This window comes from Gopherus evgoodei, chromosome 4 (assembly GCF_007399415.2).
Source record: "Gopherus evgoodei ecotype Sinaloan lineage chromosome 4, rGopEvg1_v1.p, whole genome shotgun sequence".
Lineage (NCBI taxonomy): Eukaryota > Metazoa > Chordata > Testudines > Testudinidae > Gopherus > Gopherus evgoodei.
The window spans coordinates 99,160,719-99,175,016 of record NC_044325.1 but is presented as its reverse complement, the minus strand read 5'-3'; the positions used below and the strand labels follow the sequence as shown (position 1 = coordinate 99,175,016).

Below are 14,298 nucleotides of genomic sequence, written 5' to 3'. Positions count from 1 at the left end.
ATAAAGCCTGTTAGCCTTTTTTTTTTAAACTTTTTTAAAAACTTAAAAAAAAAAAAGTTCCTTGGTTGAAAGCCTGCTGACCATTCATGCAGCAGTGAGTGGTATTACCTAGTTATTGCAATTTATTGGGGGAAAATGTTTGCAGGAGGAACTGGAGGTTCAGTGAAATGATAATGAGCCAGCACAGAGGATAATAGTTTCTAGCTTTGGGGCTTTTTCTAGCTTTTACAGCTGTAAAAGCTTTTGGACTTTTGAAAAGCCCAAACTGAGGGGGCTGTAAGAATTCTAGTTATATCTGTACTTTTGATTTCTTTTATGACCAAATACTGTAGCCGAGGTTTTATTATTTTGATGTGTATATATTTTCTCAACTAACTTTACTATCTTTTTTTTTAAATGATCGTTTTCTAATAATAAATACGTAATTTGCAGGGAAATTCTGTGGGGTTGACTCTCCACTACCTATTTTGGTCAGCTCCAATGGTATAAAGCTGAAATTTGTCTCTGATAACAAGGTATCTGGAACTGGATTTTCAATGGTGTACAGAGCTCTTTCACCAGATGCTCTTCCTGGTAAGTGTTAGTGCTGTATTATATCTTCCCTGTTAATTCAAGAATGCATTGGATTTTATACAATGAAGTTATCTGTTCTGAGACCTATGTAGTTGCATTGTCAGGCACATGACCTGAGGAAGTGGGGATGGATCTTGATTAAGTTCAGACTGAGGCTTGGGTTGAGGCTGAAAAAGCACTAGCATAAAGGATGATGGTGTATGAGTTCTCTTTCTAAGCAGATAATGGGATGGAGAGGACAAGGGAACTAGCTGCAAATGGGACTACCAGGGGGCTGTCCTGAAAAACCCTTTTGCTATGAGGAATCAGGAGAGAGATTGTCGCAGTGAGAGGCCCCCCTGTAATTTCCTCCCCACCAACCAAATGGGATCACATCCTGTTCCCTATAGCACAGGGGTGTTCTGAAGCTTATTTAATTAATTAATATTTGTAAAGTGACAGAGATCCTCAGGCAAAAGATGCTATAAAGGATCCTGAGTCCAATCACTCCTTCTTAGCAGGAAATCTAAGGGAGACTGCTAAGTAGGATGAAATATTTTTGGGTAGGGTTTGTTTTCCCCATGGAACAAGTCCCAGGGCCAGCCTCCAAATCTGGAAGATCCCCATGTCAGACAGAGAGAGGCTTTGTGTCTCTGTGACTCTGCTTCATTCCTTGGCAGAGTGATTCCTTTTCAAAGGCTTCTGCAGCTGTGTGGCAACTCCCCCCAGCACTCCTCTTAAAGGAGATTGACGTCTGGAGGAAGCACATCCATTGGCCATGTTACCTTTCCAACATGAGGGGTATAGGGCGAGGCGAAGTGCAGCTCCCTGGCCTTTTCTTGTCACCCTCATTCTGCTGTGGCTCTGCTTGGATCCCAGTACCTGCAGAGTGCTCTGGGAGAAGAACGTTACATTACTGCAGTGGGATGGCTCTCTCTTCCATCTGGGAGAGGGATAATCTGAGGGGAGAGGGTTCCCTCTGTGCATGGATCACACTAATGGGCCAAATCATTCTCCCTTTCTTTTTCTGTAGTTCACCTGTGAGAGTGCTGTTCAGGATTTGAAGTTAATGGATGGACAATTAATAGGAAAACACTTGATTCCCTTTGATTTTTGTTTTCCTATGTGTTTCTAGATTCTGGCTGCAGGTCCTTAGCTGTCCTCTTTGAAGGAGGAGTGATACAAAGTATGAACTATCCTGAGCCCTACAACAATCTGGCAGACTGTCACTGGATTGTTCATGCTCCAGAGAACCACGTAATCAAGGTACAATGCAGGAAGTTCTTATACCTTTCATTCTGTGCAGATCATTTCTTTTGGAAAGAAATAAGTCATACACTAAGCGCTGGCAATGAAACCTTATTTTAGTTGCACCTTCAATTCTTGTGTTGTGCTGCTAGGTCCAGTGCATGGCTGTTACATTCCACCCCAAAAACAGCTGTATTCTCATGATATTTCAGATTTGTTAGAACTGTAACAAAGTTTGAAATCATTTAGACCTGGCCTGCTTGCACTAGTTGTAAATTGTGGATCTGGATCCAGGTCTAAATGCAGATTTCTCCAAAGTTTTGGAGATGTTTGAATTGGGTGTTTTGGTTCATTACTAATGTAAATTAAAAGTATATTTCTCTTATTAGCTATGAACATAATAATTTTCCTCCTATTAGCCTTTTGTTGAAGACAAAACAGAGCATCAGTTTAACATCGCATAGATCTTCTGTCAGGGGACTGTATCCTGTCCTTAGAGGAGCAAGAGGACCTTAGAGGATATTAAAGATCAGTAATCGGTCTTCCCATCTCTTACTACTAGCTCTATAATCTAATTCTTTCCTTTTTCTTTTTAAGCTTACATATGAGTATTTTGAAATAGAGGAAAATGAAGACTGCTCCTATGACTCTGTAACAGCATATGAGGATGTAACAAAAGAGGAAGAAATAGGTTGGTTTTTTTTAATTTTGAATCCAGGTCATTAATTCAGACCTGGCTTCTGTTGTTCTCATTTTGTATCTCCAAACACTATAATTTAGCAAGTAAAAACTTGACAGCCTGTAAAGCCAAGTAACAAATCAAAAAAGAGCAATTCCCCTCTACTGCCACTAGATGCTGAACTGAATACTATTCTCAGTATGGTACACACTGACATTTTTCACCACTGATCCTTTTCAGAGGAACATTATCTACTATCCATTTACTTAGATAGAGAAACATATATCCAAGATTTTAATGATGTAGATATTTAAATTGTATGCTAAATGCAGTGCTTAGGAAATACTGCCAGATATTTGTTTTGCAGCACTAGTGTTTGATGCATTGATTATACAAAACACCTGAGGTGACCTGAGTTCAGTTTGCTTTTCAGAGGCTTGTTGTTCTTCACTATCCCTGTTGAATATTGGTGTAACTCTCATTAACTTCACTGGAATTGCTCTTGGTTTATGGCAGTGTACCAGTAAGTTAGAGGAGAATTGGGCCCAAGGACTTGTTCTTTGGTTTGTCCAGGGCTTGGAATGCATAATAGGCCCAAGTCATCCTTGTGCTGGTGCTAGTGTTGGAGCAAAGGCACAGGGGATGTAGCTTGTGCCTCCCTTTATTCAGGGACTGCTGGGGACCAGATGGGCCCTTGGTGGTCTAAGGAAGTCCTCAGAATTGCCTTAACTTGCACCTCCCACAATGACTCCCATAGGCTGTGCAGGAGTACAGGACTGCCATGGCCAATGCCTGGCCACTCCAGCCGTCTCATCCATGGGATTGGGTGGAGTGGGATTCCTGCACTGGGGATATTTCCCAGGATAGTCATATGGTTACTTTCAGCCCCTTTGCAGCAGCATAGCAAGGCTGAATTCATCTGTAGGCTTTGATTGCTCTTTACTGACCAAAATTGGCTTTTTTTGGAGGAACCTGAAAGCAGCTGGAGAATGTTGTTGTACTATTGGGGGCAGCTCTGTGTCTTTGGAAGGTAACAGTAGTTTTTTTCTGAGATGAGAAGGTGCGAGGAAAAGGCACATCAAATGTCTAACGGTATGGTACCATTTGTAAATAACAAATTATATTCATTTTTTGTAATAACTTGATCAGTTAATGACAGTAGGATGCTTGGATGCAAGGAAAGCCAAATCCCCAATGTATTACTCCCACAGTTGTGAAACATGATGAAAAGGACACAAAATACCCACAACAGAACTGACAGATATAAATCTATGAACGAATGTTCCACAAATCCTTATCTTGATAGCTGAGGTTAGACATGGACCAAGATCTAATTATCCTGAGACCTGGGAGGGATCTGAAAACCTAAACCCAAAATTGAATTTTGCAAATTGCTTCTATATTTATGAACCAAAATCCTGGATTCAAACTCCTTGGATTTTTGGGAAGTTCGGAATTTGGATCAAAATATTGTTGCTGAGTTCCATGAGAGATCTTTTTAACATATACAAAACTAGGTTTCTTTCCAATCATATCTGTGTTATGGAAAAAGTGTGCTGCTTCTTTCTTCCTTGCTCTTTTCTTCTGTTGCCAGTAAAATATATGATAAGAGTTATATTTAATCATTTGTAAATCTTGGGTCTGTCTTTAGCTAGGTCTTGTGGGTTTGCTGTCCCAGCACCTGTTTTGAGCACATCCAGCGTGATGCTGATCATCTTTCATTCAGATGAAACCGAGACCTTTGGGGGATTCCGAGCCATGTTCTCCTTCATTCATGTAACAGGTAAAAGAATTGAAACATAATGTATATGTGACAGCCGGCTTTGCCTTGGGGGCAGCATGGGGGCTCTGCAGTGAATCTTGGTATTTCACCTGGTTTTGCTCTGGGTAAGTCTCCCAGTAAAATGTAACTGAAGATTTCCATCATCAGATGTTGTCCCCCTGTAGACAGGTTTCTAAAATCACAAGAAATTACTAGTTTGTCTCTGCGACAAAACCAGGTGTAACTTCATTAGAAATGCACTAATATGCTATTTTCACTTGCTAGATTTAAACATATCAGATTTGAACAATGAAGCAGCACTTCCTGAGGGTCTAAATACCACCACAGAAATTCCAGGTAAGTGAGCCTGTGATACGCCTTCTTCAGTGGGAATGTGGTACAATTTGGGGGGGGAAAGAGGGGAGAAGAATGGCTTATGATTGTACCTTGAGTTGCTCCAAGATGCTCCAGTTAAGAAGATAAAGGTGTAAAGAAATAAAGAGTTGGCTTTAGAGTAGTAAGGCCTGATTCTCTGGTGCTGCACCTTGTGCAGTCACTCACACCAGTAAAATGTGGGTTTAAAATGCCACTATTTTGATTTGGTAATGTTTTGCAAAAAAACACTTTGTACTAGTGTAAATGATAACACCAGGCACTGGAGAAACATGCCTGTACTTTTAGAAATTATCTTCTTACCCCTAAAGGTTTATAGACTGAGATGAATCCTTAATTTACTGCAGACCTAAGGCTAATTAACTGTACTGTAGATGATCTTACTCTTCTAAATAGGCTCTGTTTCTGCAATGAACATCTTCTTTTGGCAGTGGTGTCCCTACACGTTTTGATGCATTGCAGTGGGGGAGATTTAGGTTTTAGGGTAGGCTACCGTCACAGTAAATGCAGTCAAGCAAATGTAAACTCTGTCCCCAATTGAAAACTGAACTCTCCTTGAGTATATAAACCCTTTCTGTTCCATATAACAGATGACGTCTGTGGAGTGCCTTCAAATCAGCCCAGGTTTCTCTTCAGTAGGATAATGGGTGGTGAGGAAGCTGTCCCTTACTCATGGCCTTGGCAGGTCAGCATACAGATTTCAGCCGAGCACATCTGTGGAGGAGCAGCTCTTACCAAAGAGTGGGTTGTCACAGCTGCTCACTGCTTTAATTATAAGTAGGTACACGTGGGAAGAAGATACTATAAGATTTCTATGGGGAGTTCTTTATCACAAGATGTCATGTACAATGTGATGTATGCTTTTGGATTTTGTTCTATTAGATTGGTGTAAAGAATGGGCAGCTAACATCTTCTCATACAATTAATTTGACACTAGGGGATACTGACAAGATTTATAGTCCCCAAATCTATCTGCCAGCCCTGGGGAATTCCTCCCTGATTGTCCTGTGCCTCTCCATAGCATGAACTGCCAGGGCCCATCCACAAATCCAGAAGATCCCTCAGAATCTGTTTAGACCCTGAGATATCAACAAGAGGCCTGGTCTATCTGCCCAGAGGGTTGTGATAGGCTTGTCATTATTAAGAAGCTCATAAACCCACAGATCCTATTCCTTGTTACCGGTGTTGGGGAGGACACTTTTATGGAAGGAGTTAATCATAGATCTGGACAGCAGCAGCTCCCTCTAAAAATATATTTTCCAATAAGTACTGTAACTCTCTTAAGTGTTTTCTAGATCATTTGTAATGAAACTTATATGACTGTTTTCATTTTCTAATTTAATGAAAAGCACATATATATCCTCCTGTTCTTACTGTCAGGTTTTCTTTCCACAGCAGGGGCTCTCTTTCTGCAAGAGCTTCTTCTCCCAGGGTTCACCCTAGAAATTCTGGTCCATTTTCAAATAATTTTGAGATTGTCTTTAAAGATCAGAGGTCAAATTTTCAGAAGTGACTCGACATTTAGGGTCCTAAACCCCACTGATTTTTTTTTAACGGAACTTAAGCTCTGAACTGCCTAAGCCGTTTCTGAAAATGGGACTTAGGTGGCTTTGGAAATTTTACCCCACGTGTCCTGATTTCCTTTATTTAAAAAAACAAAAGAAAACAACCCTCTGAGAACAGTGGTCAGAGGAAAATTCTACTTTGCATGATCTCATCCCATCAGAATCTTTATATGACCTCTAGTGGTTCTGCATTAATTGATTTAGTCAATCCTTCAGCGTTTTTGTTGTCTCAACAAAAAGAGAAACAACTGTAAAGGGTATGGCAGGGTTTTTCTGTTGTGTTTTTTTATCTCTGTGATTCTGTTAATCATTTTTAATTTTTTTTAATAAAAAACTGACATGAAACTAAAAAAATGGTGTTAAGTGTTGGTTTTGTCCCTAGCATAGACTCATAGACTCTAGGACTGGAAGGGACCTCGAGACGCCATCGAGTCCAGCCCCCTGCCCTCATGGCAGGACCAAATACTGTCTAGACCATCCGTGATAGACATTTATCCAACCTACTCTTAAATATCTCCAGAGATGGAGATTCCACAACCTCCCTAGGCAATTTATTCCTGTGTTTAACTACCCTGACAGTTAGGAACTTTTTCCTAATGTCCAACCTAAATCTCCCTTCCTGCGGTTTAAGCCCATTGCTTCTTGTTCTATCATTAGAGGCTAAGGTGAACAAGTTTTCTCCCTCCTCCTGATGACACCCTTTTAGATACCTGAAAACTGCTATCATGTCCGCTCTCAGTCTTCTCTTTTCCAAACTAAATAAACCCAATTCTTTCAGCCTTCCTTCATAGGTCATGTTCTCAAGACTTTTAATCATTCTTGTTGCTCTTCTCTGGACCCTCTCCAATTTCTCCACATCTTTCTTGAAATGCAGTGCGCAGAACTGGACACAATGTTCCAGTTGAGGCCTAACCAGTGCAGAGTAGAGCGGAAGAATGACTTCTCGTGTCTTGTTTACAACACACCTGTTAATGCATCCCAGAATCACGTTTGCTTTTTTTGCAACAGTATCACACTCTTGACTCATATTTAGCTTGTGGTCCACTATGGCCCCTAGATCTCTTGCTGCCATACTCCTTCCTAGACAGTCTCTTCCCATTCTGTATGTATGAAACTGATTGTTCCTTCCTAAGTGGAGCACTTTGCATTTGTCTTTATTGAACTTCATCCAGTTTATCTCAAACCATTTCTCCAATATGTCCAGATCATTTTGAATTTTGACCCTGTCCTCCAAAGCAGTTGCAATCCCTCCCAGTTTGGTATCGTCTGCAAACTTAATAAACATACTTTCTATGCCAACATCTAAGTCATTGATGAAGATATTGAACAGAGCCGGTCCCAAAACAGACCCCTGCGGAACCCCACTTGTTATACCTTTCCAGCAGGATTGGGAGCCATTCATAACTACTCTCTGAGTACAGTTATCCAGCCAGTTATGCACCCACCTGATAGTAGCCCCATCTAAATTGTATTTGCATAGTTTATCGATAAGAATATCATGCGAGACCGTATCAAATGCCTTACTAAAGTCTAGTACCACATCCACCGCTTCTCCATTATCCACAAGACTCATTATCCTATCAAAGAAAGCCATCAGATTGGTTTGACATGATTTGTTCTTTACAAATCCATGCTGGCTATTCCCTATCACCTTACTACCTTCCAAGTGTTTGCAGATGATTTCTTTAATTACTTGCTCCATTATCTTCCCTGGCACAGAAGTTAAACTAACTGGTCTGTAGTTTCCTGGGTTCCTTTTATTTCCCTTTTTATAGATGGGCATTATATTTGCCCTCTTCCAGTCTTTTGGAATCTCCCCCGTCTCCCATGACTTTCCAAAGATAATAGCTAGAGGCTCAGATATCTCCTCTATTAACTCCTTGAGTATTCTAGGATGCATTTCATCAGGCCCTGGTGACTTGCAGGCATCTAACTTTTCTAAGTGATTTTTAACTGGCTCTTTTTTTATTTTATCTTCTAAACCTACCCCCTTCCCATAAGCATTCACTATGTTAGACATTCCTTCAGACTTCTCAGTGAAGACCGAAACAAAGAAGTCATTAAGCATCTCTGCCATTTCCAAGCATGTCTGTGTCCTGCTGCTTCTCTAGATGCTTTGCATGAGACTCAGACCCTGCAAGCTCTTTCTTCCTGGCCCAAATTATTATTTTGCCTAATCACACTGCCAAGTTACAGGACTTGATCATGCTGCTACTGAAGTTATTCCCGTTGATTTATGGGATATGATTGGGCCCCTGAATTTTAATCTTAGATTCTTAAGGATTAATCATGCCAGAGATTGTTAAATAAACTTCATGGTGAGAACAGCCCTGAGAATGTTCCTGCTTTCTTCTTCTTCTTTAGGGAACAGTACAGAGATTTATGGATGGTGGTTGCTGGACTCCATGATATTACAGAGCAAGAGCACAGTCAGGTATTATGAATTAAACCTGGTTTGTACATTAACTACTTCTCACTAACTGGCAGCTTGGAGGATGCAGCAGATTGTTGAGCTGCTGCGCAAATGTTGATGGAGGCTACACATGCGCATGAGGAAGTTTAGGTGCCAGCACAGAACTTGGAAATGAGCAGCAGTGAGCCCCAAACTCTGAGCACTGCTCCCAACTCACAAGTGTGCATGGTGCAAAGGGGGAAGCTCATGGTGGAGGAATGGCTCAGCCACAACTGCTCCAGTACCTTAGCTCTATGTTCTGTAAGACCTGGTGATCGTTGCCAATACAGATGCTGTCTGTTGTCATAGAACAGTGGCAGTTCAGTCTGTGTGCAGCCCTTCCGCATCCCATTCTGCTGACTTTAGTTCCTGAATGTCCTACATGTGTATCCCTTACCTATCATGACAAGACAACTACTTTCAAGCAGTTAATCAGTAATAAGGCTACATTTTAGTCACAGGTATTTTTAGTAAAAGTCATAGACAGGTCACAGGCAGTAAACAAAAATTCATGGCCCGTGACCTGTCCATGACTTTTACTATATACCCCTAACTAAAACTTGGGCCAGGGGATTGTGGGTGTCGGGGAGAAAGGCTGGGGTGCTGGGTGGTGCTGGTCTGGGACCCCCTCATTGGTGCTTGGAGAGGGGGCTAGGCAGTGGGGTTGACAGGCTCCCTACCGGGGAGAGGGGCAGCCAGGGGGGCTCTGTGCGCTGCTTCTGCCACAAGCACTGGCTCTGCAGCTCCCATTGGCTGGAAACTTCAGCCAATGGGAGCTGCAGGGGTGGTGCCCCACTGGCCATGCTGCCTAGGAGCTGCAGGGCCATGCTGGTGGGAGCCAGGGAGCACCCCCCAGGTAAGCCACTGCAGAAGTCACGGAGGTCATGGAAGGTCACAGAATCCATGATTTCCATGACCTCTGTGACAGACATGCAGCCTTAATCATTAATAATCTTGGTGGTTCTTCATACACCATAACCAGAGCTCCAGGCACATTCATAAAACTGGAATGATTTAAAGCACCAGGCTCCCAGATCATTTAATGAATTGCTGTGTCTTCCCTTTTCTAGAAAAGATCAGTGAAGCGGTACATTATTCATCAAGATTTTAACGAGATCACTATGGATTCCGATATTGCATTATTGCAATTGACTGAGCCCCTGGAGTTTAATCACTACGTGCGTCCAGTGTGCCTGCCTGAGAAGAATGAGGTGGTTCAGCCTTCTAGGGTGTGCACCACCACAGGGTGGGGTACTCATAATGAAGGTATGCAAGTCTTTTCATTTCATGGAGCTGTGCATACCGCATACTGCAGATATATTTTAACAAACACTATAGGGCACATGAGACAGCGAATCGTATCTTTATTTGGCTCCTAGAAAAGTAATGTGTTAATTGGGAGCTGTTCTTGATTACATGGATGGTGAGGTGTGAATGGGGCATGGTAAGAATCAGATATATTAAAATGTGGTACAGTCTGCAGAATGGGAGTACTGGAAACATTGTCACTTGAAACATTTAAAGATGTAGTAAGTGAAGGCCCTAATAAAGGCCCAGTATGAGGCCTGAGGCCTGAACTAAAATAATGGCCAAGACTTTGCTAACATAAAGCAAAGTGAAGCTGTGAGCCAGAGGCAGGCCCTGCTCACAGAAGCTGGCAAGGAAAGGGCTGATGCTGCAAGAAGATACGTGCCTAAAAGGTACTGGACAGTAGAGATCAGAACATTCACATACTTGCACATTCCACACAGATAACAAGGAACAGACGGACCCATCCCAATGACAGGGGCAAAAGGGTAATATGATGGATAGGGTTGTTTTGTTCAAACCAACATGTACAAGGTCAGAGGCGGCACCTTACTACGTAGAGGGGTTGTACCTTGCTACGTAGAAGGGTTGTACCTCAATACGTCAGGAGTGATGTGTAACTTGTTTGTACCTGTGTATAAGAATGCATCCTTGGGGCGATGTCTTTGTCCGGCCAGGGGGGCAGTGGAAAGTCCCGCCACTGACTGAGCCGAGTCCATTGACCGTGCGTACATATTTGTAGTATGCTCGGTAGACTAAGTAATCTGTGGAGAACTACTACTGTATCCAATGCAGCAATAAACCTGGCCGACGTGCCTTCGTACCTTACTAGACTCTGTGGTCATTGGGGATTCTCTTCAGGTCTGCTGTGTCAGCTATCTGCTCAGAGCTGGGGCAGCACACAGAGGGAACACACGCACGCAGCCGAGTGATACCAACAAGGAGAGAGCGGAGCAAAGCACCACACCGGTAGCATCTGACAACACACCTCTGACAACAAAAGATAGGACAAAGCATGACAGAATGTCTAGTAGAGCGCAATCCTGCGTTGTCAGGAGGAAGGGCTTGGTGATCCCAGGGGTATTTTTCAGCGCTCGTGTCTATGGCAGGAGGTAGATATATATCAGTGTTCATCACGGGTCTGTGTTTTTGCTGATTTTAAGATATTTTTCATTTCAAGACAGAGAAAAGTCCAATAAACTTCAGCAGCTGGAAGTCCCAATCCTAGTCTCCGAGACATGTCAGAATTACTATGTAAACTATCCCAGCAAGGTGACCCAGCGGATGCTCTGTGCTGGATTCCCTCTGGAGGAGGGAAAGGACTCGTGCACAGTAAGTTAACACAAAGTGCCACTATTGTACTTAGCAGGGAACTGAAAAGATCTTTGATTCTGACATAGGGAGTGCTGAGATGTAAGTGGAAAGGTTTGCTTCACTGTGGACAAAAATTACTTACCTGGTACATTGTGAAACAATTTGGCATTCCAACAGTGCCATCAGCTATTCATATTACACACCCACCCACATACCCCCAAAATGGCACATCTTGAGCCTTTGATAAAAAAGGATGAAAAGAAATGAGTTAAGTCTGAATCAAACATAAAATGAGTCAAGGTTTGTCGTGGCAGCATATTGAAAAGGCAATGTTAATTTGTAACATAAACTATTTTCTCTTACCGTGTAGGGTGACTCAGGTGGACCATTAGTTTGTCCTTCAGAAGAGTCAGGATTTTACACTCTGAGTGGACTAATAAGCTGGGGCTTTGGTTGTGGAAGAAAAAACTACCCAGGAGTATATACAAACGTTGCTGTTTTCATTGACTGGATCAATCACTATATTAACAATACTGGTATGTATTGGGTCGGGGGCGGGGGAGAGAAGCCACAGAGTTTGCTTTAGGTGCCCAGCCGAAGGCACATTAAAAGGGCCTAGTCCTTTTCAGAGGGCAGGTCCTTAGCACTTTCTGAATGGCAGGCCCCTTGAACATGTCTCAAATTAGGCACTCGGGAATGGAAGCACTCAAAATCCATAGTCACTTTTGCAAATCTCAGCCTTGACTCTTCATCATATATCAGGGTGGCCAAACCAAAGCTTGTGAGCCACATGAGACTCTTTTACAGTTAAAGTACAACTCACAGAGCCCTCCACACCCCATTCTCCACCTACCAGACTTGGAGATGGGGGAGAGAGCTCTGAGCATCTGCCCAGTGGGAGGGGGGCTCTCGGGGCCTCTGCCCTGTGGGCCATGCCCGTCAGGGCTTGGGGCTTCAGCCCCACTGCGACTGAAGCTCTGATGCCCAAGACCCTCCCCTTTAGTTAGAGTGACTAGACAACAAATGTGAAAAATCAGGACAGGGGGCGAGGGGATAATAGGAGCCTATATAAGAAAAAGACCCCAAAATTGGAACTGTCTCTATAAAATCGGGACATCTGGTCACCCTACCTTTAGTCCAGGCAAGCACGCCCTGCAGGGCTGAAGCCCTGAGCCCTGACAGGCGCATCCTGAGCCCAGCTCTTGAACTTCTGAAGATTATCGTATGCAGCTCAGAGGGCCAGTAAGTTTGGCTACCCCTGTCATATATTATTATTCTTACCTTTGATTCTATTTCTTCAAGTCAGTAGTGTGTTTCCTTAATCTACTTTGCTTTTCCAATTTTTTGAAATGTAATGACACTAGATGACAAAACAATTTCAGTGGCATCTCCATTTATTCCAGTGTATGAACGTATAGTCTTGACAGGTTAGTTGAGAACCCTTGGAAGTTTTCACCAGGGAATCTTTTAAAAGTTTTTCCAGTTGTCATTTTTCTAGATCTACTCAATTTTGTGCTATATAGCTCAAAAGACCAGTTCTAACAGGCCTTGTTGTAGTGCATCCCCAAATAACAAATACAAACTTAGCATATAAATCTGTCAAGGAAAGCAGATTTCTCCTCTGTCAGTAGGGTTCCAGCAGTGTAACTGTTGGCAGAATTTGACCTATAGTGTGTTAATCTGTCTGAACACGTTCCCATACAGTAAAGGCCAAATTCCAAACTCATTGATAGTCTTGAGTCTAGCTTCAGTTAAGTTATCCATTGTTTAACCTGTGTATTTTTGGGGCAGTCACACATTACAGATTAACATAATTTCAGAAATCTGCAGGTATTAGAAGGAAGATAGGAGAGGGAGGGAATGAAATGAATGTGACACTTGTGAGTCACGTCACTCAGTGAACTATTGGAAGGTGCTCAAATATGACAGTGATGAGGGTCTTGTAAGAAGCTGTATTGACTAAAATAAAAAGGCTAGTTTTCAGGAGCTCCAGCAGAAGTCAATGAGAATCTTACCATCAGCTTCGATGGGAGTAGAATCAGGCTCCAGCTTTTTCAATTTGAGATCTGTTTTTCAGGTACAGAAGACAATTGTTACAGTACTGGTGGTTTTGCATTTTACTCAGTAACATGAATTGAGTGGGACGGTATCTCTTTATGGGCCAGATCATCAGCTGGTATAAATTGGAGCAGGTTTGTTGACTTCAACGTAGGAGTGATGATTAGTGCCAATTGAGGATCTTGTTGCAGGTGTCTAAACTTGTTGTGATAGCCACTACAGCAAGGAAGCTGAGTTAAAATGCAGAATAATCCACTTCTCTGCCCCATGGGGTGATTTTTTTTTAGCAGCAATTTTTAAATTTTGCAATACTTCTGCTAGTTAAGATAATTTAACATTAATTGCCAGTCTTGGTAACATATTTAACTACAGAAATTCTTGCTGAGGGCTTGTTTACATAAAATATAATCAGTATAGAGCTGATGCAACAGCTTTGCTCTCTGTGCTGTTCACTAATATGAATGCATTGCTACCATATGCAGGCAAGGCATAAGGATTTCCAAACTACTCAAACTTTCAAGACAACAGCTAAATTCAGTGAAGATCTGGTACCTCGCATCATCTGCTTCAGCAGTTCTGCCTTCACAATGAAATTCGCCATGACCTCTAGCGACCTTACTTCTGTGACTTCTGGGTGGTTTACAGTTTTCCAAGTAAAGATTAAAATTCCTTTGAATGTGGCTTTTGGACATTAAGCTCCTCATTTTGTATTTAGAAAACTCAGTGGATCTGTAAGATAAGGGATGCATTTCATGGGCACATATTCATTTTAATCCCTTGCATCTTTTTAATAATATCAACATCCTGTAAATTTAGCAGAGTTGTTTTGGTGTTTTTTTTTGGTACATTTTACTGGGTCTGATTTGCCTTTAACTTGTTTACACCAGTTTAACTCCATTGATTGCGATGACTCTCATCAGTTTAAGTGAAAGGAGAATCAGGTCCATTGTGTCTGGCTTTGAAACTA

At 42.1% G+C, this 14,298-nt stretch overlaps 1 protein-coding gene across 1 annotated transcript in view; it reads left to right on the top strand.

Moving 5' to 3' along the window:
* OVCH2 (ovochymase 2) overlaps window positions 1-13,862 on the top strand; it is a 30,557-nt gene extending 16,695 nt beyond the window's left edge. The window contains exons 11-21 of the mRNA XM_030560313.1: window positions 433-573; window positions 1,688-1,818; window positions 2,398-2,491; window positions 4,131-4,262; window positions 4,527-4,598; window positions 5,225-5,411; window positions 8,564-8,633; window positions 9,722-9,917; window positions 11,140-11,291; window positions 11,644-11,809; window positions 13,814-13,862. Coding sequence (XP_030416173.1) covers window positions 433-573; window positions 1,688-1,818; window positions 2,398-2,491; window positions 4,131-4,262; window positions 4,527-4,598; window positions 5,225-5,411; window positions 8,564-8,633; window positions 9,722-9,917; window positions 11,140-11,291; window positions 11,644-11,809; window positions 13,814-13,824 — 1,352 coding nt within the window. The 3' untranslated portion in view covers window positions 13,825-13,862. The remainder of the gene's footprint in view (window positions 1-432; window positions 574-1,687; window positions 1,819-2,397; window positions 2,492-4,130; window positions 4,263-4,526; window positions 4,599-5,224; window positions 5,412-8,563; window positions 8,634-9,721; window positions 9,918-11,139; window positions 11,292-11,643; window positions 11,810-13,813) is intronic.
* Window positions 13,863-14,298: the final 436 nt, after the last annotated feature.